The sequence below is a fragment of the Leptopilina boulardi genome, unplaced genomic scaffold (assembly GCF_019393585.1).
Source record: "Leptopilina boulardi isolate dan_hultmark-lab unplaced genomic scaffold, ZJU_Lbou_2.1 LbouV2_179, whole genome shotgun sequence".
Classification (NCBI taxonomy): domain Eukaryota; kingdom Metazoa; phylum Arthropoda; class Insecta; order Hymenoptera; family Figitidae; genus Leptopilina; species Leptopilina boulardi.
The window spans coordinates 1,681,186-1,707,178 of record NW_026137728.1 but is presented as its reverse complement, the minus strand read 5'-3'; the positions used below and the strand labels follow the sequence as shown (position 1 = coordinate 1,707,178).

At 23.7% G+C, this 25,993-nt stretch overlaps 3 protein-coding genes across 4 annotated transcripts; all 3 read right to left on the bottom strand.

Moving 5' to 3' along the window:
* Positions 1 to 7: 7 nt before the first annotated feature.
* LOC127277770 (uncharacterized) lies at positions 8 to 6,319 on the bottom strand. Its single transcript, XM_051299132.1, has 16 exons — positions 6,143 to 6,319; positions 5,932 to 6,032; positions 5,651 to 5,846; positions 5,353 to 5,553; positions 4,939 to 5,146; positions 4,692 to 4,796; positions 4,132 to 4,393; positions 3,621 to 3,926; positions 3,395 to 3,524; positions 2,066 to 2,208; positions 1,779 to 1,946; positions 1,396 to 1,546; positions 1,008 to 1,136; positions 532 to 655; positions 264 to 399; positions 8 to 139 (listed from the first exon to the last, which is right to left on the bottom strand). Exons 3-16 carry the CDS (start codon positions 5,828 to 5,830, stop codon positions 43 to 45), a joined length of 2,340 nt encoding a protein of 779 aa, XP_051155089.1. The 5' UTR covers positions 5,831 to 5,846; positions 5,932 to 6,032; positions 6,143 to 6,319; the 3' UTR covers positions 8 to 42.
* A 419-nt stretch (positions 6,320 to 6,738) lies between these two features.
* On the bottom strand, positions 6,739 to 9,326 carry LOC127277769 (uncharacterized). The gene is made up of 9 exons (XM_051299131.1): positions 9,237 to 9,326; positions 9,008 to 9,140; positions 8,511 to 8,772; positions 8,025 to 8,131; positions 7,717 to 7,932; positions 7,424 to 7,549; positions 7,240 to 7,338; positions 7,066 to 7,178; positions 6,739 to 6,973 (listed from the first exon to the last, which is right to left on the bottom strand). The coding sequence occupies exons 1-9, from the start codon at positions 9,272 to 9,274 to the stop codon at positions 6,766 to 6,768; spliced, it is 1,302 nt and encodes a 433-aa protein (XP_051155088.1). The 5' UTR covers positions 9,275 to 9,326; the 3' UTR covers positions 6,739 to 6,765.
* Positions 9,327 to 10,493: 1,167 nt separating this feature from the next.
* Positions 10,494 to 24,731, bottom strand: LOC127277813 (mucin-4). Of its 2 annotated transcripts, none has more exons than XM_051299203.1 (11): positions 24,298 to 24,731; positions 22,268 to 22,365; positions 22,016 to 22,158; positions 21,636 to 21,879; positions 21,374 to 21,546; positions 21,100 to 21,233; positions 20,727 to 20,930; positions 20,529 to 20,611; positions 19,689 to 20,423; positions 15,820 to 17,478; positions 10,494 to 11,436 (listed from the first exon to the last, which is right to left on the bottom strand). In XM_051299203.1, exons 2-11 carry the CDS (start codon positions 22,317 to 22,319, stop codon positions 11,339 to 11,341), a joined length of 3,525 nt encoding a protein of 1,174 aa, XP_051155160.1. In that variant the 5' UTR covers positions 22,320 to 22,365; positions 24,298 to 24,731; the 3' UTR covers positions 10,494 to 11,338. The 2 variants fall into 2 exon arrangements, with proteins under 2 accessions (XP_051155160.1, XP_051155161.1); XM_051299204.1 differs by having other exon boundaries at positions 20,529 to 20,608.
* Between the last annotated feature and the right edge of the window lie 1,262 nt (positions 24,732 to 25,993).

The window sequence follows — 25,993 nt, the reverse complement described above, 5'->3', positions numbered from 1 at the left end:
CCTACATAAATTTACAAAATATATTAGCATATAATATTTGAATTAATTGGAAATTCCTTGACCGTAAATTTCAAATTCTAATTCATATCCTGATATTCTGGTTGTAATTTTGAGAAATTCATTTACTGTTTCATTTTTTCTAATTAGAATTAAATTAAATTTTTAATTTTTTAAATTATTTGAAAATTCTTATTTTTTATTAAAACATAGTGTACCATTTTCTTGTGTAATTATTATTAAATAATTCAGAAAAATATACTTACATTGGTTGAAAAATTATGGAAATTTTTAAACTTCGTCCAATAATTTTACTGCCAGATGATAAAATGCCAGTTGTGGGAAAAATTGAAAATTCACTCTGTTCGTTTGTTTGTTCTATTTGAAAATCTTGATCCCACACTTTTTTTGCGGACAGAGAGAGAAAAAAAAAAATTAACGAACATTTAAATATTTATTTGATATTTATAAAATATATCATTACTTTTTGAATGAATAAATCATTTGAAAATTTTATTTAATAATTATAAATACCTGCACAATTTTCAATTGTAAGAAATAATTCTTTACTACTGCCAATATAAACATCATTGAAATTTAATGATTTTGTGGAAAGCTTTATCAAGGGAAGATAAATTTGTAGAGAAAGTTCAATTTCCTGTTAAGAAATTCGTAAATTTAGTATTTTTATAAATAATAAATTCAAACAAATTATTTATAATTTTGAATTTTTATTAATTAAATAATAATAATAATAATAATAATAATAATAATAATAATAATAATAATAATAATAATAATAATAATAATAATAATGAAATATTAACTATTTACATTAGTATAAATAATTACAAATATTTTAATTAGTTTTATAATGTGGATAATAAATAGTAAAATATTAGTAGAATGTAATAATAATTAATAATACACCAATAAAATATTATTATAGTAATTAAATAAATACAATTAAACACTAAAAATAAAGTAAATTGTAAATTTATAACACTTACTTGTACGCATCCATCAGAATAACAAATTAATAAGTTTGTATTTATCCTTTTTAACCAGTCATTATAATTTTCATTCTCCTTGACTATTTCATGAATCATTCTGTCATTTAACGTACAGGCAACTAGAGTCTAGAAGACAAAAAAAAATTTTTTTCTCCAATGAAAAAAATTTTATTACATAATTTAATATATTTTTAATTTAATTAAAAAAAAAAAAAACATTACAAAATTTCAATTTTAATTTAATTAAAAAAATTAATAATTTATTACGTTAAAAAATATTTTAAAAAATAAACATTAATTAATAATAATGCGAATTAATTGATTTGAATTGATTGAATTAATTAACTAATTTATTTTAATATTTTTTTTTTATTATTTTTTATACTTCAATGCTCTCTCCAGGTTGTAAGCATAAATTAGTTGATAATTTATTTGCAAAATTTGTCACATTTTTGATACGAAATGGATAATCAATCTTGAGAATTATATTCAATGCTTCTTGATTTTCATTTTTTAAAACAATTTGCTTTTCAATTCTTCAAAATAAAAGTATTATTAACTGGTTATAATTTATTTATTTATTTTTTTTTTATAATTATGTATTTTTTTCAATAAAATTAATTTTCAAATTAATAGAAATTATTATGAAATTATTATATTTAAATATTTCCAAACAAATCTTATAAATAAATTATGAAATTAATTTCCTTGAAAGTACAATAATTCTAATTTGTAAAATTAAATTATTGTAATGAAAATTAAAATTACGTATTCTTATCTTTCAATCCATTTCCAAATTCATTAGCAAAGAATTTAAAAAGCATCTGCGATTTTGGCGAGAGAATAGTAAGAAATGGTCTTAAATTTATAATTTCTATGTCAATGATAGTCGGAGAAATTGAACAGCCATCACTTCGTAAATAACATTTATCTTTTCTTTCAAAATATGAAAATTCAAATTATTTTTTTTTTTTACATAATTCAATATTAAATAATGAAAAAATATTGTTTTTTCGTTATATTTTCCTCTTCAAAAAAAATTATAAATTAAATACTTGTGCTTTGGAGAAATTCTAATAAATCCTAGAGCTTGAAAGTAAATTTTACTATTGTAATAATTAAATGGAACATTAGAGTTAAAATTGACAGTGATAAATCGTTTTTCCTTAGCTGGAATAAATAATTCTCGTGGTTGTATCTAAAAAAAATGATCATGAAAATATTATGCAAAATAAAAAAAAGTATTTAATTAAAATCTAATAATAAAAATAATAATAATACTTAAAATTATATTTTAAGAAATTTCTAAATAATTAATAAAAAAAAATATATATTTAGTGCCATTCCAGGAGTTTTTTAGCACTTTTCGGAGTAACCTTTCCAAATTAAATGAAACATTTTTTTAATAATATTTATTAATATTAAGGTCCAAAAAAACCACTTTTTAAGTAAAAACAATTGTTTATTTAAAAAATACAACAATAAATAATGCAAAAAATTCACTTTTTTCCTGCAACTCCAAATAAATTGGTTTAAAGATCAAAATTTTCCTTATTTTTCAAGCTTTACTACCGCACAAGAAACATAGAGTCCGAGAAAATATTCAACTCACAATTTTTTAAACAATGTTTGTTTACTTTTTTGTATTTTATTTACTGTGAAACGTCTGCTAAAGCTGCGCGCGACGTTTGGAAGTTGTCGCTTTCCTTATTGAGCAGAAGCTCATTACACTAGCGTAGTAAAAAACATGTTGTGTGAAAAGTGAGGTTTTTCATCCTTCAAAAATGTTTTTTATGATTTTTTACTGCAAAGTAGATAATTAAAAACCATTCAATGTGATAACCAGAAATTTTTACGTTTCGTTTAATGACAACATAACCTCACTTTTTGCACAACATGCTTTCTACTACGCTAGTGTAATGAGCTTCTGCTCAATAAGGAAAGCGACAACTTCCAAACGTCGCGCGCAGCTTTAGCAGACGTTTCACAGTAAATAAAATACAAAAAAGTAAACAAACATTGTTTAAAAAATTGTGAGTTGAATATTTTCTCGGACTCTATGTTTCTTGTGCGGTAGTAAAGCTTGAAAAATAAGGAAAATTTTGATCTTTAAACCAATTTATTTGGAGTTGCAGGAAAAAAGTGAATTTTTTGCATTATTTATTGTTGTATTTTTTAAATAAACAATTGTTTTTACTTAAAAAGTGGTTTTTTTGGACCTTAATATTAATAAATATTATTAAAAAAATGTTTCATTTAATTTGGAAAGGTTACTCCGAAAAGTGCTAAAAAACTCCTGGAATGGCACATTAATTATACTTTTTTGTACGAAAACGCATTTTTTTTTCTTTTGTAAGCTTGAAGAAATATAAAATAAATATTACATTCAAAAGTCTCTCGTCAACTTCGCTAAAATCTGGAAGCACAGACAGTTCTATTTGTTCTTTTTGTGACTTGTCTTTTTCAATAGTACTACAATTTTCTGATAATATTGTCATTTTTGAACTTGACGAACTGGAAAAATAATTGGAAAAAGTATAATTTCCTTTTTCAAATTTTGTACGAAAATTTCTTAAAAGGAAAAAAAAAAAATTCTAAATCTAATTTTACCTGTCAGTTAAAGTCAAAGAATTAAAACGATTTAATTCCTTGAAACTTGGATTTGATTCGTATCTTTCTAAAGAAGATTTAATAAAAGGTGTCTCAAATTTTAAATTTTCTTCATTGCATTCATTCTTGGAATTTTCAAAAAATGAATATGGCGTAAAAATATGAAGAAATAATTTTAATGGCCTTATTTCAATAAATGAATCATTTTCAATTCGAAATAAATGCCATTTAATAATTATTGGAATGTAACTTGTATTCTCAATAGCGAGGGATCTGAATTTTAAACAATCATCGTATTTCATAAATCTGAAAAAAAATTTTTCAAAGAAAAAAAAAATTAATTTCTTTGATATGAAATAAAAATTAAATTGAAATTTAATTTTTAAAATAAATAATGTTTAAGTAACTAAAAGAAAATTATTCTTATTTTTATATTGTAATATTTCAGAAATAAAAGGTACAAATAAAAAAAAAAGGAAAAAAATATTTAAAAAAAAAATTAATAAATTACCTCAGAACTGGACGTTTCCAGAGTAAATTTCTACAAATTGGATACAAAACTGGTAAGTCCTCGACTTGAATTTGTACATTAAATAAAAATTGCGGTAGACCATCGATATTAATATAAACTTCTTCATTATATTCTCCCCAGGTATCTGCATAGGTGTAAACATAAATTGTTTTTATTTCAAAAGGATCAAGTTTTCCACATGAAGGTTTTGTGAGTACAACAATTCCACATTCGTGCTGTTTAATTTCATCCCAATTTTCATCTAGAAAATTTTTTACATTTATTTTTTTTCTATGAAAAATAAAAAATGGTATTTATATTTAATAATCGATTAAAAGCAATTAAAAAAAAAATTGAAAACCTGAATAAAAATTTTGTATTATTAATTTAAATTAATTATTATTATTATTTTAAGTTTAATTTAAATTCAAAATTCTAATTTTTTTTTATTTATTTATAATTATTATTTATTTAGTAATTGGATTAATATTTTATTAAATTTTTAATTAATTAAAAAAAATGGCGCATTTATTTTTAAAATGTAAAAAACAATTATTTACCAATGAATTCATTTTCATTTTCGAGAGAGGAGAAATTTTTTACATTTATTGAATAATTCGTCTCGATAGCAGTATTGTTTTGAATTAAAAAAATTCTTTTTTCAGCTGAAAATAAATTATTCAACATTTAAATAAAAACATTTTGTCGTAATTAGAAAAAGAGAAATAGTGAAATTTTTCGAAATTGAAAAATATTGTAAAAATGTTTCTCAATATTTTTTTTTTTTTTTTTTTGGATTTATCATACCTTTTTTAAGAGAAAGTCTACTAAATTTTATAATCATATTTTCTGTCCATTTATATTTTCTTTCGCAAAAAGAAGTGAGAGAACAATAATCATTTATACTTCCCAATGAAATTTCCTCTAAATAATTTTCCATTTCACTGTCTGTTGATTCAAATTCTTCTGGTGTAAAACTTTCACTTCTTAATTGAATATCTCTGTATCTTATTATCTAAAACAAAAAACGAAAACTAGAATCTCAATTAAATTATTTTTTTCTTAAAGAAAAAAATATAAATTATTTAAAACAAAAACGAAAAATAGAATCTTAATTAATTAAATTATTTTTACTTTTTTCTCAAAAAAAAAAAAATAAATAAATAAATAAAAATAAAAATGATAAATAATTTAAAGAAATTTTTAACTTTCACTCATTACTTTTATATCAGATTCAATTTGATTGCCATTATTGTTCCAATTAACAATTATTAATTCATCACTTGGTAATAAACTCTCGAGATTTCTCCATGGAAATAAAAACGATACATTGAATGATTCTACAAAACATTCTATTCTCATTGTCATTAAATTATTCATATTTCCCGAAAAGCATGGTATGAAAAATGAAGAAATCCAACCCTATATATATAAATAATTAAAAAAATAGAGAAATTAATAAAAATTAAAGTTAAAAAACATTTTATCAATTATTAGAATTTTTTTTTCACTTTCTTACAGATTCAATTGGTTCACAATATAATTGTATTATTTTTATATTTTTTGGACGTATTGTACCCCTTTTTGGTTCAATTATTACATTTAATTTATATTTATCGTCGCCAAAAATGTCACCCCATTCAAAAATTATATGTCGATTTGATAAATTTCGTAAAATTACTGAAAATTGTTCTCTCATTCCTTTATAGAGTGATCTGAAAATTGGAGAATTAAAAAAATAAAAATGTATTCCAAATAAAAATAAAAAAATTTTTTTTTGAAATAAAGAAATTCACAAACTTTGCAGGTTTTAAAACGGCGATTTGCTGTTCATTTTGTAAAAAAATTGAATCTATTGATTGAACGCCTCTTGAATTTTGATAATCAATTATTGATCTTAACTAAAAGAAAAAGTTTTCCTTTTTTTAGACTTATAGAAAAAATTTTGTAATTACGTAATTTTAATTTCAAAATATAAATTTCTAAGAAAATTAAAAAAAAAATCATTTACTGATTTTGTCAATTTGTCACAATTTTTTTCAACACATGAGAATTGTTCGTTTTCATTTGAATATTTGCATTTATAATAATTTGCATTTATTTCTTTATCATAATATTTTGTCTCTTTATTTTCAAAAGATTCAGACAATAAAACTTGAATTATGATTTCTATGTCAAAAATAAAAATATCAACGGTCTGGAATTATTGCAAAAAAAAAAGAAAGTATTTTTGTATTAAAAATATCGATTATTATCCACAGATTCTAAATTTAAAATATACATTTATAGAAAAATTATTAATATACAAAAAAAAGTAATATAAAAATATTTTTATTTCTACTAATTATTAATATTGTAATTTAGTTATCTTACAACTTTACACGTTCTTCTTTTATTTACACTATTTTGTAAATGTAATTTTAAATTTTTATTAATTGCTGACAGTGGAATATCTTCGATACATAATCTAAAAATATCATTTTCTTTAAATTTGTATAAAGTTTATTTAAAATTAAAAATTACTTTTGTTAACAATAATAAAAATAAAAAAAAATTAAATTTAAAATTATATAAAAAAAAAAAAATTAAATTAAAATGAAATTAAAAATTAAATAAGGAAAAATAAAATAAATCTCACTGCAATACTGTACGATATTCATCAGCGACTAAATTATCAGTTTCAACAAAAATCAAAAATGAAGTTAACGAATGAGGTTGAAAAATTCCCACTTTTGGATCAATGAAAATTTCATTTAATTCTAAATTTTCCCAATTTTTTTCTTCATTATCATTTTTTTCATTTACTTCACGATTCTCCCAACGATAATGCATAATTATATCACTGTCAAAAAAAAAAAAAAAAAAACAAAATTTTACATTCATCGAAAAAAATGAAAAAAAAATTAATACAAAAATTTTGTAACAATAATTTACCTTGTATTAGATATTTCAATTACAGTTTCAAATCTTCTTTTCGACTTTTCATAATTTAATTCGACACAATATTTTGTGATAATATCTTCACTTACTTCAGGCACGAGATTTTGCTACAAAATGTAAAATAAATTTTGTTACTTGTAAAAAAAAAATTAATAAATAATTTTTTACCTCAAAAAGAATAAATTTTTCTTCAAACATAATTCCATCTCCTATTATTTCGATTGATTGAACAGAACAATTGTCTCCAATAATAAAATATTTGTCCACCTGGCGTTTAAATAATAGTTCTATTAAAAAAAAAAAAAAAAAGGAAAATTAAATTCATTTTTTTTTTTATTTCAAATATTTCTACCTGCATTCCATAAGTGAATGGAAAAAATAAAGATTGAAATGTTATTTCTTCATTGTTTTGTAGAATAAAATAAGCTGGAAAAACAGCGAATGGTGGTGTTAAAACTATATTGTCGCTTGTTACATCCTGTAAATGTAAATTAAAACATTTTAATTTTTGCTCTAAAATAATAAACAAAAATCATATTTAATAGAAAAAAATTATATAAAAAAAAAATCATAAAAAATATTTCAAAAAATAAAACAATAATATAAAAAAAGGATAAAAACTGACAAAAATAATAAATAAAAAACCTCAATTTTCATTGATGACCAATCAACTTCACTGATGATAAAAAATTTTCCACTTTCACCAGTATTTTTCATTGTTGTTGGAATATTCACCATCTCACCAATGAAACATTTTCCACATTCAAAATAAGCGGTGAAAATTATTTCATTTGCTGTCACATTGAATTTTAATATCTCCTTTGAAGAATTTAATTGTGATTTCATTTTTGCTGCTAATAACTGAGCTTAAAAATTGAATTACATTTAAATTTGAATAATAAATATTTGAAAAACAATTATTTTATTCTATTTTTATAAATTCTAATATTCACCTCTTTGCGATTAAATAATTCTTGATCAATTGTCATTGTAGTGTTTAATGAAACTGTCGTGCTCGTTGATTCGGATTGAAAACATGAGTGATAAAGTGTATTAACACCTAATAATAATTATTTTTATATTTAAAATTTATTTTTTTAATTAATTTTTTTCAAATTCATGTTTTCTTTGATATAAAATATTTTCTAATTTTTGTTTTTCCTAAAAATTTTATTTCTAATAAAGTTTAAATTTCCTTTTTCTAATAAAGATATACTATTTTATTTACAATTTTATTAAATTAAACCAAAGAATAATTAAAATTTTTTTTTTTTAATAAAAAAAAATTCAAAAATGTTTTCCAATATTTAATAATTAATTTTCAGTGAGTTATAAACAATTTAAAGTAATTAATGACATATTTTTTTTTAATAAGAACTAAAATTCAATTAATTGTGTAAAAATTAATACAATAGAATGAAAAAAAAAAAAAAACTTACCTTGTAAAACTGGAGGATCTCTGAAAGCATGAACAAATAATACAATTGTTTTTCCTCCTTGAATTCGAATAACAATATTCTCTTCAGGTTCTTGATAAAAATCAGAATAAAATGACACTATTAATTTGGCCGACATTCCCGGTGCAATTGATCCTTTTTTATTATTTCCAAATTCAAGAAAAATATTAAATCTCGACTTTTTTGGCCTCTCCAATTGAAATCTCGCCAAATTTGAACTGACATTTTTCAATGATACAATTTTCTGAAAATAAAAATAATGTTTCGTAACAAAAATTTAATTTCGCATTTCGTTACTGAGATAATTTTTTTCTTTTTGTAATAAAACAATTTATTTCACCAAAAGGATAAAATTATTTTACTAAAAGATGAAATTATTTTACTAAAAGATGAAATTATTTTATTATAAAAAAAAAAATTATTTTATTGTAAAAAATATAAGATTTAATTCGTATTTCTTTTTGGAATATATAATTTACCTTATAAGTTTTCTTCAATTGAAAATTACGAAATTCTAAAATATCCGGCGTGGCAAAAATTATTGCCTTTTCATTTTCACTTTTAATTGAACTTCTTCGTGTAGATTTAGTATCAAAATTATCCACCGATTTCCTGTGTTTAATAAATATTATATAAAATTAAAAAATAAATAATAGGAAAAAATGAAATCAAAATTATTCGAAAATTAAAATGAACAAAAAAATATACATGAATTTCCTCGATGAAATAGTAATTTCTGAATTCATTGTCCCTCGACGATTTTGTATTCATCGATAAAAATATTACTCATCAATCTCTAAATTGAAAAAAAAAAAAACATTTAATGGAAATTATAATTTCACTTTATTTTTGTTTCATTTGTAAAAACTGACCTACATTATTATTATTATATATATATATATATATTTTTTTTTATTTAAAATATCGCACAGTTGAAACAAATCATATCTTTCAATTTCGGAAATTGTGATTCTTTTTATTTTCTACTTCATTCTATTCCTTTATTTTTCTATTTTTCCTTTTTATAATTTACGCAAGAAAAAAAAAACGAAAATAAAAATATAAAAAATTTGTTTAAAATTTTAATGAAAAAAAATTTACAGTTAATACAAGATTTATTGGAAAATTTATACCAATATATATATTTTTTTTTTGTAAAACACAAAAAAAACTTCTCAAGTGCTATTTCATTATTTAGGTCCGTTACCTTAATTTATTTGTTGAAAAACAAAATCTTTTAAATTCACGGACCACATTTTATTATTTCATCTTAATAATTGTCGTTATTTTCTTTTTGTACATTTTTCTGTCAACAACGAAAAAATGTGACACAATGTCTTGAAGTTTGATGAAAAAAAAAAAAATGACGAGAGTATAATAGCACTTCTTTTTTGAAAAAAAAAAAAAAAAAATTCTCTCAAGCAATTTAAGCATAGAATAATATTTACAGAAAGATAATATTGATAGTACCTAAACTAGGATTTTATATCTGTTCATTTCTTTCAAACACTCAAAATTCTCAGGTATATATATATAATATATATATACTTTTCTTAGATATTAATTTTTTTCATTGTTAATTTTTCTCGCTTGAATCTAGCTTAACATATTGTTTAAAAAAAAAAAAAAATTGTTACAAAATTTCGATTGAAAAAAAATAATAATAATTATTTGAAAATATATTCATTAATCAAAAACTGTACACTGCTAACAATACACGAAATTATAATAACAAAATACAATATATTTATAATAATAATAATAATAATAATTAAACCATATTAAACTAACGATCGCGTCTCTCTCACTAAATCATTTTTTTTTTTTTAACAATTATTACCAGTTATATATATATATAATATATAATCATATAATTATAATATAATCATTTTATATTATGAATATTATATTATAATAATATGTATAGTAAAAGTATAATAATAAAGGAAAGAAAAGCACTCCTCGTAATTAAAAAAATTTTTCTTTTATTGACAAGTTAAACTAGGTTCAAGTTAATCATTATGCATTAATGGTTTCATACCATAATTGCTCAGCAAAAATCACATAATAAATTTTTCGTAATTTGAAAACAAATCATCGAACATAATAGACAACAAATTAATACGAGAGAGAGAGAGAGAGAAATATAAAACCCTAGATTATATGGTACGTTTTTTTTTTCATCTTCTTAAAATATATAATTATATAGATGTGTATTTTTTTTTTGTTTTTTGTTTCCTCTGACAAGTGTTTGTAGCCTATATTTAAAGGTGAAATATTGCTACTCACAGCAGTAACATTTTTCCCTTTTTCCTTCTACAATGAAACATATTTGAATCGACATATAAATTAATATTAATCCTAAAATAAAATTGTCAGCCAACTGTAATACATTGAGACATGAATGTTACAGTAAATGGTTGTAATCTACAATAGCACATAGATTGCTTTGAATTTAAAGTGATTGATTTTTTTTTGTGTTCATGTGTGTGTGTTTTTTGCTTTCTTTACAATATTTCTTTTTTTTTTTTTAGCAAAGTCAAAATTAATTTTTATTTTGAAAAAAAAAAATGTCGTGTGTATGTGTGTGTGTATGTGTGAAATTGTCATTTTAATTTAATGTCACTGATTCACAAAGTGAACGTCCCTATATATATATACATAGACGACTCACGATTATATTTTATTTCAAAGTACACACTTTTTTTGTTTTGTTTTACTGAAAGTGTTATTTCAATATAGCAAAATAGCTACATGATTTCTTTTTTTTTTTTATATATAAATTTGAATCCATGATCACTTTTAACTGTTCACTTGTCGAGCTCGAGAGCTGCGTATTGTTCCTCATCAACTTCCGTCATCATTAGATTTCCATCGGGAAGAAGTAAAACGACTCTTCTCGTACCGCCTGTTAAAAAAAATTGAAATATTAAAATAAATCTACTAAAAAATAACTGCTTCTAAAAACAGTTATTCATTGATCTTGGAATTTTAACATAATTTCAGTTCCTTTTTCATTTTTTCTTTTTTTCTAATTCAAATTTATTTTTTTTTTTTTTAATATTCTCTATTTAAAAAATTTTGGCTTCTAAAATAAAATTTTCTAATTCTATCTATAGGTATTTTTTTTTTAAATTTTCTACAAGGGATTTACTAAATTCGTTACGAATTTTCGATTTTTCTTGACTAATAAAATTTCATTTTTTTACTTTAATCGATAATATAAAAAAATGAATTATTATTACTTTTATAATTCCGAATTAAAAAAAATTAAGTATTAATTCATATTTACATAGTAACTTTTTAAGGGTATGTATGTATATGTAATTCTAATTTTAAAAATATATATTATTATTAAATATTGTTAGAATTTAAAAAAAAAAATGACAAATAATATTGTTTAAATTTATTATTAAAGTTGATTTGAATTTTAAAATAAAAAATACAGATATTATCTTTAATTTAGAATAATTATTCAGAGAAAATATGTCATAAGTTGATTAAAAATCTTCGTTTTTGTCACCAAATGTAAACACAAATGTTTTAAACAAATAATACCACTCAAAGTAAAAAAAAAAAAAAAAAAATGCGTCAATTTTACAAAAAAAAAAATATCTTAATTATAAATCATACTTAAAATTTAAGTTTTATATTTAAAAAAAAATTCAATAATTAATAGTTATTCATCTAATTGAAAAAAATACAAATACACATAATTTTTAATAAATTCTTCGATAATTGAATTATTTTTGAATTTTTTTAGTTTAAAAATTTTTTAAAATAGAAAAAGTCTAAATTTACAATTGTAATTCATTCAATATATATTAATTAAAAACTTTGATTCGAAATTAAATTTAAAAAAAAAAAAAATTGTACCTATAAAGTTTTTCATACATTTAAAAATTTTACAAATTTTCAATTGAAAATCTTTTAAAATTTAATTATTAACAAAAAAATTTAACTGACAAACTTCGAAAATTTAATTAAATAAAAAAATTTCAACAAAAATTCTTCGAAATTTCAATTATTTCCAAAAAAAAAATTTTAATTAAAAATTTTCTAAAATTTAACTATTTGTCTGAAATTCAATTATTCCTAAAAATATATCCTATTAATCTTCAAAAATTCAATTATTTTGATATATTTATGATGCTGAAGTTCATAATGTTTATGGTTAACGATTTTAAAAGAAATATTTTTTTGCAGGAAGAATTCTATAACAGGGTGTCTAACAATTGCGTCAAATCTTAAATTATCAAATTTTTATTTAGTAAAATTATATAAAGCAGATTTTCTAGTACATCGAATTTCAAATTAATACAATTTCAATTTATTGGAATTTATGTCAAGAAAAATTGCATAAAGAAAATTTTTTTTAACAGAATTTTTATTTTAGTAAATTTCGATTTATCAAAATATTTACTTAACAGAACTGTTTATGAATAAATCCACAATTAACAGAATTTCTATTTAAAAAATTTCTTAATTAACAAGGTTTTTATTAAAGAAAATTTTAATTCCAACTAATTCTTATTTAACAGAATTCTCATTTAAGGCCATGTGGGAAATAGACGTTTTTTTGTGGATTCCAACTTTCTCTGAAATAAATAATGATTTCGGGTTAAAATATTCAAGACTTGATTTTGGAGGGTGCAAAGCATAGGGCTGTTCTCATTTACGTAAAAATAATAAAAATAAAGCAATAAATAGTAAAATAATGTATTTAATCATAGTTCATTCAGCGGCCACTCGCTCGAATTGGCGCTGTTTACTGGAGCACTGACACACTCAAGCAACGTCTGTGTATGCGCCGCCATCTTTTTTGTCATTTTCGTTTAAAAACTAAACTTTTTAAAATTATTTTTTAAATAATTTAACGCAAAATTAAGTTTTTTCAGGAGAACAGCGCGGTGCATTGTACCCAAATCTATCAACCCTCAAAATTTTAGCCTAAAATCTTTTTTCATTTTAGAGAAAGTTGGAATATTGCAAAACACATTTTCCCATACTAGGTCACGTGGGTTTCTCCCACATGCCGTTAAGAAAAAATTTTACCTAGTTCTTCTTTTGTCAATTTTTATAGACATAAATTTCGTTAAATTGAAATTATATTAATTTAAAATTTTTAAAAAGTATTAGGAAAAATGCTTTATAAGAGTTCTGCTAAATAGAAATTCTTTTAAATCGAATTTTAGTTAAATGTAAATTGAAAATTTTGCTAAATAGAAATTCGATAATTTAAGATTTGACGCCGTAAAAATTTTTATAAGTTAAATGTGGATATTAGCATTAGTGCGATTCCAAGTGAGATTTTGACTTTTTCGGAGTAGGTTAACCGATTGCAATGAAACTTTGGAATTTTGTTATATATAGTAAGACTAATCTTTAACGTAAATTTCAGCCTAAAATATTTGTTAGTTTACGAGATTTGCAATAATAACAAAAAATTTAAAACTGCTATATCTTCCGTTCTAATAAACGGATTGAGGTCTACTTTTTTTTAAAATGTCAAGGAAAATGAGAGGAATAAATCTCTTTCAGAACATTTTTTTATAATTTTACAACTAAAAAAATTATTAAATAATAATTGAATAACTTTCGCGCGACTAACTAAAATTCAATCACTTAAACGCTAAAATGATCTTACCTGTGTTTTCTTTAATGTTCCAAAGGATTTTTATTGTAAATGTAAGTTTAACTTAAGAAATTTTATTAATTTATTAGTATAAACAATTGAGATTTCTGCTAGTTGACGTGCAGACGACATTGCGCACGCAGCATTCTCACATAGCCAACTGACGTGATTCGTGGACTAAATTGGCTATGTGAGAATGCTGCGTGCGCAATGTCGTCTGCACGTCAACTAGCAGAAATCTCAATTGTTTATACTAATAAATTAATAAAATTTCTTAAGTTAAACTTACATTTACAATAAAAATCCTTTGGAACATTAAAGAAAACACAGGTAAGATCATTTTAGCGTTTAAGTGATTGAATTTTAGTTAGTCGCGCGAAAGTTATTCAATTATTATTTAATAATTTTTTTAGTTGTAAAATTATAAAAAAATGTTCTGAAAGAGATTTATTCCTCTCATTTTCCTTGACATTTTAAAAAAAAGTAGACCTCAATCCGTTTATTAGAACGGAAGATATAGCAGTTTTAAATTTTTTGTTATTATTGCAAATCTCGTAAACTAACAAATATTTTAGGCTGAAATTTACGTTAAAGATTAGTCTTACTATATATAACAAAATTCCAAAGTTTCATTGCAATCGGTTAACCTACTCCGAAAAAGTCAAAATCTCACTTGGAATCGCACATTAAATAATAAAAATTATTCGTATTAATGAATAATTTACTTTATTTGAAGTTGAACCGATAAAATAAAATTGTATCAAATAATTTTTATTTATATTAAAAAACCAAATATTTCACTGCAAAAAAATTAATTAATTGTTATTCAAGTTTAAAAAATCATTTATTAGATTCAATAAATAGTAGTAAATAATTATTTACTTAATAAATATAAGACATATCACATGCTTAATAATTGAGTGTGAAGGCCAAATTTTTAATTTGCATTTGCTTTGGGAAAAAAGTGAAAGAAATTTTGAAACTAAGTTACTTTAATTTATTCCAGGCTTCACAGCATAAAATTTGCTGAAAAAAAGGGGAATAGGGGAAATTTTTTTTGAAAAAAGGGAAAAAATAGGGTAAAATATAAATGTATATTTTCCTTAACTAAAATGCTTTAAATAGTTGTTTTAAACAGGGTGTTTAATAAGGATTGAGAAAAAAATTACCCGACTTTTCCATGACTCCACCCTGATATTTTTTTATTTTTCCCTGACTTTTTAATAACCTTAGTTCTGCTTTCTTTGGAACAAATGGTAACAAATGGTAATAAAAACCATTCAAGTTTTTTTAGATTAAAAAATTTTTAAATTCACAAAAAAATTTGAATTTTTGTAGAAATTTACAGAAATTTTCCTGACTTTGAATTAAATTTTTTGAAATTCCCTTACATTTCCCTGACCGTTAGACACCTTATTTTTTCTTTCATGTTTATAACCCTTTGAGGACCAAATTATTTCTTAAAAAGTCACGACTTTTGATTTTCAAATAAGCTTTTCAGAGAAAGTAATTAAGGTTTCTTGTGTCTCAAAATCAGATTTTAGAATTGGAAATTTATTAAACTAAATAAAAAACATTGCTTCAAAATTCAGTTTTAAAATTCATGGAACTTATCGGGGAAAAAAGAAGAAAATATAAATAAAAAAAGTAATTTACCTGGTGTTGGATCATCGGCTTGTACAACTTGTGCAACAACTTGTCCCTCAGATTCGTCCTGTGAACCGGCAACACCCGCCGCATTTGAATTATCCATAATCGACATAACCATTTCATTATTATCCGTCGATTCACCAGTATCGCCACCCTCTTTCACATAAAATTGCGAGCCAAGATTCGTTTGATCAGGCAATAATTGTGCAACAGCTTCAGCAACAGCATGATCCAATGTTAATACCGAACCCTCTTCTTGTGGATCGGCAGTCACATAGGCGCACAATTGTTCTCCATCACCTCGCGTCACCAATAATGTCTGTCCATCTTCAGCTTGACCCGCAACTTGATAAACAACACCATCGTCACCAGTTATTGTCACAAGATTAGTTGTCTCATCATTTGCAACAGTTGCAGCGACATTTTTCTCCTCACTATTCTCCGTTTCGTCAGCTATTGCTATTTTCTCCGTTGATGATGATGATGATGATAATTTAGTCGACGATAATGAGGATGATTCATTTGTTGCAGTCACTTGTGCTGTTATTGTTGTTGTTGTTGTCGTCGATGTTGGAGTTTCTGTTTTTGTTTCATTTTGTGTTGTCGTAGGCGACGTCGATTCATTGACACTGTCATCGAGGCATGGCAAATCGGGTGCAACAACATTTGTGAGGGTAATTTGTTCGTCATTGCTTGTTTGTACAATTGTTCCAGTTGTACCGCCGGGACTCATTTCAACCCTCATCATACCTGAGCCATCGGTTAAACCATCGAGCGATGGTAGAACAATTTCAGCTGTTGTCACCGATGCACCACCTTCGGGATTAATATCGGCTGATGCGACAATTTGTACAGGTGTTGGTGGCGTTGGTTCTTGTGGTTCGGGTTCTGGTTGATCAATTGGTTCACCGTCGGGACCAATTATACGACCAGTCAATGGACAAAGTGTAAAATCACGTGGTGGACTCTCGGGTTCGTTTGTTGTTGTTGCTGTTGTTGTTGTTGTCGTTGCGCTTGGTTGTGTATCAATTGTTGGTACCTCGGGTTCATCATCGCTGCTACTCTCCTCTGAATTAACCTCATGGAATTCCATATGAAGGCCATCGCCCTCGGCGAGTTTACTTTCTTTTGGTTTATTCGCTTGATTCGCTGCGTTGATAATTTGTTCGGGTTTTATTGGTTTTGAACGAATTGGCGTTCCACGTGCACCTGCCAATAATCCACCGCGAGCCACTGGTTTAACACCGGCTTGCTCTTGTAATTTTCGTTTGGCCATTAATAATTTTTGTTGTGTTTGCTGTGCAATCAATGATTGTGGCTTATTGGGTGTGATTTTTTGCATTTGTTTTGTTGCTGCTGTTGATGTTGTTGTTTGAATGGGATTGGCTTTTTTTGCAATACCACCGGCGACTGTGGTGAATTTTGGTCTCATTTGAGTTGTCGTGGGACTTGGTGTTGTTACTGTACCTTGTTGAACGACCATTGGTGAACGTTTTTGTAATGCTTGACGTGGTGTCGCTTGTCGTGACATGGGAGCACGTACTGGTGAACGTATTCCACCGACATTGACAATATTTGATGGTGTATTTTGACGTATATTTGCTCGTGGTAAAATTGTTCTTCCATCGGGTGTTCGTTGTACTGTTGTTACACCAGGACGAATTCCTGTCAAAAAAAAAAAAAAAAAACGTGGATAAATTTAAGAAATTAACTATTAAATTCAAGTTTAATTAATAAAGTGAGCCTCGGATCGTAAGGCGTAAATAGAAGTCGATTTAAATTTTAAAAAAAGTCAATTTTTTTTTTTTATAATTAAATTTGGAGTCAAAATGAAGTGTGGCAACATTTTTTAAATAGTCGTAATTTTTTCATGAAATTAACATATTTTTATTTAAAATAATGTAAATAACTGTACAAGTTGCAATACAGTTTAAAAAAATTTGAAGATTTATACAAATTATTGTTATAAACATTTTTGTGAGTGTTTTTACAAATTTTTTATTTTCTATTATTAATCTAAAAAATCAATTTGTCTGGTGTTTGGGATTATTATTTTAAATTAACATTGTTTTCAACTAATATTTTTCATTTTTAACAAATGATATAATTTGTTAAAAGTAGAAACAATTTATTTAAACAAAAATGAAAATTAATCTAAATTCTTCTTCGATTTTTCTATTTTTTTTTGGTATATTACTCGCAAACACTATCTAAAATCATTCCCAAAAAGGAAAATTTGGTATTTTACTTAATTTTTATTTGTTTAAATAAATTGTTTATATTTTTAACAAGCTACATAATTTGTTAAAAATGAGAAATATTAAACGAAAGCGGTGATAATTTAAAATAATAATGCCAAGTGCAAGAAAAATTAAATTTGTAAATTAATAGAAAAACAAAAATTTGTAAAATCGCACACAAAAATGTTTAAAACAATAACTTGTATAAATCTTCAAATTTGGTAAAACTATTTAACTTTTTTTTTTATTTACTGTTTAGAATAAAAAAAAAAACGTGAATTTCATGAAAAAATTTCGACTACTCAAAAAATATTCGCCCACTACACAAATTTTGACAATTTCCTAAACAATTTATTCAAATTGAAAATTTTGGCATAGTTTTCAGTAATTTTTAATTTCTAAAAATTAAATTTTAGAGTTTTTATTTGAAATTTTTTTAAATAATTTAATTTTTAAAGAAATATTAAAATTATTAAAATTAATTGAATTTTGAAAAATTAATCGTTGAAATTTTTAAAAATAATTGAATTTCAAATGATTACGTTAAATTTCTGCCAATAATTAAATTTTACAGAATTGAAAATAATTGAAATATTTGAATTTAAAAAGATTTTGTGAAATATCTAACAATAATTAAATTTTACAGAATTAAAAATAATTTATCAAATAATTTGAGATAAACTTCTTTTTAAAAATAATTGAATTTCAAGTGATTTTTAATTGAAATTTTTGATGTCTTCTGTTAATGAATAATTTTTTAGAAATTATTGATAAAAATTGAATGTCAAAATTTTTTAATTGAAAAATGCTTTAAATTAATTAAATTTTCAAAGAAATATTAAAATTATTAAAAATAACTGATTTTTTGTAGAGTTAAAAATAAAGTTAAATTTTTTTAGAAATATTTGAATTTCAAAAGATTTTGTGAAATATCTAACAATAATTAAATTTTACAGAATTAAAAATAATTTATCAAATAATTTTAGATAACCGTTTTTAAAAATAATTGAATTTTCGAAGAATTACAATTTAGATTTTTGAAAACATTTCAAGTTCAAGTGATTTTTTTTATTAAAATTTTTTGGTAATTTCTCTTGCTGAAGAATTTATTAGAAAATACTGACAAAATTTTAATTGAAAAATGCTTTCAGATAATTGAAATTTTGAAAAATATTATTCAAAAAATTTTTTCAAAATAATTGAATTTCAGAAAGTTTTAAATGGAAAACTTTAGAAATAATTAAATTTTAGCAAGTTTTAAATTGAAATTTTTGAAAATTATTTTCAAATTGATTTTGAATTTTAATTTTAGTAATTTTATTTATGTTTTTCTTTTTTTAATTTTTAAGAATTATTGAATTTCATAAAATTTTTAATTTGAAAAATAGTTTAAAAATAATTGAATTTGTGAATAATTTCATTAAAATTATTGAAAATAATTAATTTAGAGAAGAATTTTAGTTAAAAATTTGTTAAATAATTAAAATAAAGATCTGCATTGTATACTAAAAAAGACGTATTTTTTTAAATTTGTAAAAAATGGAAAAAAGTTATATTGTTGAAAAAAAGTCGGAAAAAGTTAAATAATCCAAGGCATGATAAAGAGAAAAAAAAATAATTTTTTTTTTTGCCTACCTGTTGTAATTCTCGGTTGTAACGCAATCGGCGATTGAACAGCCGTAACAACGTGAATTTGTTGCATTTGATTGAGATCAGGTTTCGGTTGAATTTTCACTGGTTCTGATTTTGGTGACGTGACAATTGTCGTTTGTTGTTGTTGCTGTTGTTGTTGTTTAGTTGGTGTTATTTTCGGTGTAGTGACAACTTTCATTTGTTGATAGACTTGTGTGCCATCAGGTTTTGAAATAACTTTAACCGGTGTCGTTGAATTTGATGGCGACGATGAAATCACTTGTTTTCTAACAATTGTATTTGTCTCACGACCCTGTTGTACCATTATAACTTGACTTGTTTGTCCAGGCGATGCACCTTTCACTCCCATTTTATTGCCAGCCGATGAATCGAGTTTTATTATTCCATCTTTTCTCGACATCACATAAACGCCTGACGATAAATTTGGCACTTGTTTTGGATCAACTTTAACGACACCCTTTGCATTTGCCACCAATACCGGTTGATTTGATTTCACACCATCGCCAATATCCGAACTCGATACAATTGATCGATTCGAGCCATTTGATTGAACATTGGCACGATGAAATGCACGTTGAATCATATCGCTACGTCCTGTCATTTTATCATCGTCGGACTCGGCTGTCCAGTCCTCGTCACTTGCCGTTTCTCCTTTTGCTCGTTTTGCTGGACTGTCTGAATCGCTGTCCGAATATGGTATTTTTCTTTTACCTAATACTGTTGAGAAAAATTAACAAATATTTCAATTTTATTTCGATAAAAAGAAAAGAACATTTTTTTTTAAATAAAATATTTTCTCGCTTAAAAAATTCAATTACTTACATTCTGCCTCTTCGTCTTTCATTGATCCACACCATTGTTTTACTTGATCCATTGCCTTGGTTTTACTCGAACGCATTGGTCTTCTAACGAATACGAAATTATTCATAAGTGTTCATTGAAAGTATATCAATTTTAATTTGAACTTTATAAAATTTAGAAATTTCGAAATATTTTCTAAAAAATAAAATGGATTCTCACCCAGCTTGAGATGCAGAACTAGGACCAGGTTTCACATTCTCGGCTTTAATTAAAGTTTTCTGCTGTGTTCCACCTGCTCTCAGTGCATTTTTCGCTGCCTGTTGTGCCTTCAGCTCCTTTTGTTTCGCGAGATTTCTTTCAAATTCTTCGAGTAAATATTTGCAAGTCGAAACACTTTCAATTGGTTCCCATGTATTATATTCACTGGAAATATTTTTCTTTTTAAATACATTTTTCAAAAAGGTATAAGAAACATTTTTTTTAAAAAGGACATTTATAAAAATATTTTTAAAAAGATTAAAAAAGAAAAATAAAAACTTGAAAATTAATTTTTTTCTTTAAAATGAAGTAACAAAAAATTGAAAATACTAACTGCGCGTAACCGTCCCATTTCAAAAGATATTCGTAGCATCTCTTCTTCGGGTTTAGTCTTTTAGCGAGAATTTTTTCCACGACATATTCTTCATCACTGTTTTCATTATCGGCCAAACTCTTTCCCATTTTCGACTGAAAGAAATGAAACAAAATTTAGAAAAAACACAATTAGTGGAAAATTCATAATTAAATTCTCATAGTTAAGGAAAATAATAAAATTAAAAAAAGCAAAAATATACTAAGATAAAACAATTTTTTTTTTCAAAATATACCTTAGGTTTAACAGACGGTTTCAATTTATTTTTCTTGTCCTTTTCTTGTTCGGCTTCGACAACATCGATTTTTTGCATCTTTGATTCAGGTGCTTTAATCACATCTTTCTTCATTTCCGTTTCTTCTGGCTGACCATTTCTTATCACTTTACGCATTACAACTGATTTTGATCCTAGAAATAAAAAATTATTTCACAATTTGTTTGTATTTTTTATTTTTTGTATTAAAAAAAAAAAAAAAAAAGAAAAGAAAGTCATTTACCATCGACAGAAGAATTTTGTGTCGCTTGTCGATTAATGTCTTGCATTTTTGTATTACTAATCTTTGTGAATGTTTGAATTGTTTTTCCTGCTGTGACCCAAGAATTTCTGATATGCATATCCATTTTACACCATTTTTGATACAGCTTCCATGAATTTGTTGCATCTTTATCGACACTTTCCTGTTGATGGATTTGCGAATCCTTCCAAAGTAAAAAGGCCCACAATTGTGCTTTTTGTTCATTCTAAAAAAAAAAGAAGACGGAATTTAAAAAAAAAATTTAATTAGAAAATAAAAAATTCAAATGAAAATAGTAAATTAAGAAAAAGTTTTTTTTTTTTTTAAAATTACTATTTACATATTTTAAAAATTATACATACATTGGCATTTTCTCGAAACTGAGAAACTTTCGAACAGGCACCAACTTTGGCACGATGCTCTTGGAATTCTTCGACAAAATGAAACACCGAGTGACACTGACCACAAACTAGAACGTCTAATCTGCCCATTTCCTCTTGAGCAACTGATAACGAAAAAAAACAGGGGGAAAAAATGGTAATAATTGAAAATCAATGTTAAAATTAGAGGCTGAAAAAAAAATTTCAATTATTATAATAAAACTTCTTTCATACCTTTAATTACTTTTGGATTGATTTGAGTTGTTGAACCACCGCCCTCGGACATTTTTTTCACGTACTTGGCTCACAAGAATCGCACAAAATTACTGATTCTAGAATAAAAAATTTTTTTTTTTTTAATATATTTTCAATTAATTTAAAGAAATTTTTTAAACAAAAGTTTCAAATCATGAATAAAGTACAGCAATTAATTTACAATGCTGAAATTCACGTTTATGATCAACGAATTTAGGAGAGATATTTTTTTTTTTTTAAATGAAAAATTCTATGAATAAAATATTTTTTGCAATCTTTATTAATTAATAATATTTGCGGGGATATATGTAAATAAATAAATAATAAAAAAAAACATTTTTTAGATAACAAAATTTTATAATTTTCCGTCTTAAAAAATAATCTTTTTTCTAATTGTTAATCATAAACATTGTGGACTTCAACAACAAATTATATTTAACAAATTTAAAGTATTTATAAATTTCTTTTTTTATGAGAAAAAACTTTTTTTTTTGTACAAAATTTTAAAATTTGTTTTTCGTACACTTCGATTTGTAAACTAATTATATATTAATTATATGTCCCCTTAATGATTAAATAAATAAATTAACCAAATTTTGTAATTTTATTTCAATTTAATTAATTTCAGTTTAATTAATAATTAACTTTCTATGAATCGAATTAATATTTGAATAATAAATAATAAATAATAATAATAATAATAATAATAATAAATAATAATAAATAATAATAATAATAAATAATAATAATAATAATAATAATAATTTACGTTAATGTAAAAAAATTAATATTAAAAAATTTTAATTATTTATTCATAAATGTTAAAAAAAAAAAAACATTGCAATTCACATATATATTTCCAGCTGGCTAATTTAATTAGCAAAAATGTATTGAATTACAAAATAGGGACATCAATACATTAAAGAAATTAAATTTTTGCAAAATGAAAAACAGAATACATAATTAATTTTGAGATTAATTTAAAAATGTGCATTTTAAAAATTGTACGTTTCAAGAAACAAATGTCTTGTGCTCGATTATTTGTACAAACCACATTTATTTAATTATCATGAAATGTGGCTTAAAGAAACTTTCTAAAATATTATCAATCTATTTTTTTTAAATTTATTTTTTATCGCATTTTTAAATTCCCTTATTTGCAAATTTATTTTAAATTTCTCGTTTACATTTTTATTCTCCACATTTTTTTTTCTCTACTAAAAAAACATAAATACAAAATTTTAAATCTATAACAAAAATTCTGTTAATAAATTGTATTTTATAATTAGAATAAAATATTACAAAAAAATACATATTTTTAATAAAATACTAATTCATTTTTTTTTCTTCCTAACCTAAAATTAATTATGTACTCGAATTTTATCACGATTTTTTTTTTCTAAATAATTGTAAACGAACAATTTAGCAATGATAAAAATGATGCTGAAAAAATATTCAACGTGCAGTTGAACTGTTCTTTCTCTTGTATTGCAAAAAGTAGAATTTAAAAGAAAAGAAAAAAAAAAAAAAAACAACAGGAAAAACAACTTGTTGATACATAAATTCGAGGAATTTTTTTTTTGTTCTTCGAGAAATCAAATAATCATTTTTTTACTTTAAAAAAGAAAAAATTTTCATTTCATAGAAAGTCGAAAAAACACGTGGTTTAATTGAGAGGAAAAAAAAAAGTGAATTTATTAGTAATTGTCAATCGACGCCGACACGTTGAAAAGCGTCACCGCGACGATTCTACAGTGGGGGAAACAAAAAAAAAAAAATAACCAAACAACAAACTTATAATTGAAATAAAAAAAGAAATTCCCTTCAATAAATTATCATTATTTAATAAACTTATTTGTGTAAATGACAAAAATGAATTTAAAGCAAGAGAAAGATATACATAGGTGAGGAAGAGAAAGAGAAGAGCATGGACTGTTCACTTGCACGAAATCATTCTGAACGCGACCAATTTTTGCGTATACTTAAAAATTTACAATCAAAATACTTACAAATCTGCTATTTTTGTTATGATAAAACAGCTGGTTCACGTTAATTTCAATAACAATTAGTTATTCAATGACTATAATGGCCTCATTCGCTTATTACAATCAGATATTCCTTGGAACAATGCCATTGCCGCGGTTTCGTGTTCGTTCTTCTTGTGTGTTCACACAACCCGACGAAGCCGATGTTCGTCAAGATGGTCGTCTCACTTATTTCACTCACTGTGTTGATTTCCTGTTTTTTATAAAAAGAAATAAACCCGCTTTTTTTTCAAACACCAAATTTTTCTTTTAATTCACCGTGATATTTGTTTAATGCCAATCAAATAATGGCACTTATTGGTAATAAATTTCTAATAAATTCTAATTTTTTCGACATGGAAAAATTATCGTCCGCACCGCACAAATAAGGTGAAAACAGGGAACAGTGATCGCGTCCAGCGACAGTGGCGCCATTGAATCCGCCCGCCACGGGGCAGCAGCCGACATTTTGGCGGGAAACAATTTTTACCTCAGTATTTTACATTTATAAATGTAACAAAAACATTTCAATATATGTAAAAAATAAGTGAGTGATATAAAATTCTTTGTTCTAAATATGATTGTTATAATTGAATGGTGGAAAAATTTTGTAACTTGTCACAATATATTATATAGTTTTCTGAAAAGTGTTTTTAGAGATTTAAATTTTACCGCGTGATTAAACCGGATCTAGCAGACATAATTTTGGAAGACGCCACAGAATTTAGCATATTTTAATTGGTTGATGAAAAAAAATCACAAGCTAATGGGAAGAGGTGGTTTATTTACACGTGATAAATATTTAATTGCGTAGAAAGAAATTCTTTATTATTTTAAAAATTAGTTTTGTCTAAAAACAATTATTAATTTGATTTCTATTTACGTTGAGTATAATTGTGGTTGAATGAGAAAAAAAAATTATGAGTGATTGTAAAAAATTTTTTTCTATACTAATCACAGGGTCGATATTTAATGGGTACGGTACTGATAAATTGTCCAATGGCAGATAAGTATAGAATGCGGTAAATTTTATAGTCTTGAAAACACAAAAACAAACAAAATTGTCAATGTGAGTTTTTTAAATTAAAAAATACTGTATATTATTTACAGGGGGATTTAAAAAAATAGATTAACTTTAAATAATTCTGAATTTACAACAAATATTTGTTTTTATTTTTTAATATTTGCATATAATATTAAAATATCTCTGTCTATATATATTTGGATGGAAAATATTTTATTTTTTATTAACAATATTGAAGAATAATATTATTTTGCTTGCAAATAAAAGTGATTATTTATTAGTTTGATAAATTTGTTTTGCGCTTTTTTTTTAAGTAAATAAAGAAAATTGCTTAATAAAGAAAAATTTAGGAAAATATTGACATTTTTATTTTAGGTTAGGAAAAAAATCGTAATTTAAAAATTTTGAAAAGGTTTTTAATAAAATAATAATGAATAATAATTTTTCACAATTTTTTAAAAATATTTATCTTTTATTTCTGTAAATTCAAGGATAGATGAATATTTACTTTAAAATAAAAAATAGTAAATTAAAAGTATATAAAATAATTTTTTTCAAATAATTTTTCTTTGGAGACAAAATATTTTTTTTCTTCCCTCTTTTTTTTTTTTTTTTATGAACCCTTCTCTTCGTGCGTGTTTATGGACAACACCCGAT

What these genes read in the sequence shown, in the direction of transcription:
- LOC127277770 (XM_051299132.1), bottom strand. Translation starts at nt 5,830, where the DNA reads ATGAGAGAACAATTTTCAGTAATTTTACGAAATTTATCAAATCGACAT. An exon ending in ATTGTGAACCAATTGAATCT is followed by an intron (nt 5,554 to 5,650) that starts GTAAGAAAGTGA and finishes TTATATATATAG; the next exon opens with GGTTGGATTTCTTCATTTTT. An exon ending in TGGAAACGTCCAGTTCTGAG is followed by an intron (nt 3,927 to 4,131) that starts GTAATTTATTAA and finishes ATTTTTTTTCAG; the next exon opens with ATTTATGAAATACGATGATT.
- LOC127277769 (XM_051299131.1), bottom strand. Translation starts at nt 9,274, where the DNA reads ATGAATTCAGAAATTACTATTTCATCGAGGAAATTCAT. An exon ending in AATTATTTAATCGCAAAGAG is followed by an intron (nt 7,933 to 8,024) that starts GTGAATATTAGA and finishes TTTTAAGCTCAG; the next exon opens with TTATTAGCAGCAAAAATGAA. An exon ending in ATTGAAATATCTAATACAAG is followed by an intron (nt 6,974 to 7,065) that starts GTAAATTATTGT and finishes TTTTTTTGACAG; the next exon opens with TGATATAATTATGCATTATC.
- LOC127277813 (XM_051299203.1), bottom strand. Translation starts at nt 22,319, where the DNA reads ATGTCCGAGGGCGGTGGTTCAACAACTCAAATCAATCCAAAAGTAATT. An exon ending in CAATCCAAAAGTAATTAAAG is followed by an intron (nt 22,159 to 22,267) that starts GTATGAAAGAAG and finishes TTTCGTTATCAG; the next exon opens with TTGCTCAAGAGGAAATGGGC. An exon ending in ACAACCGAGAATTACAACAG is followed by an intron (nt 17,479 to 19,688) that starts GTAGGCAAAAAA and finishes TTTTTTTGACAG; the next exon opens with GAATTCGTCCTGGTGTAACA.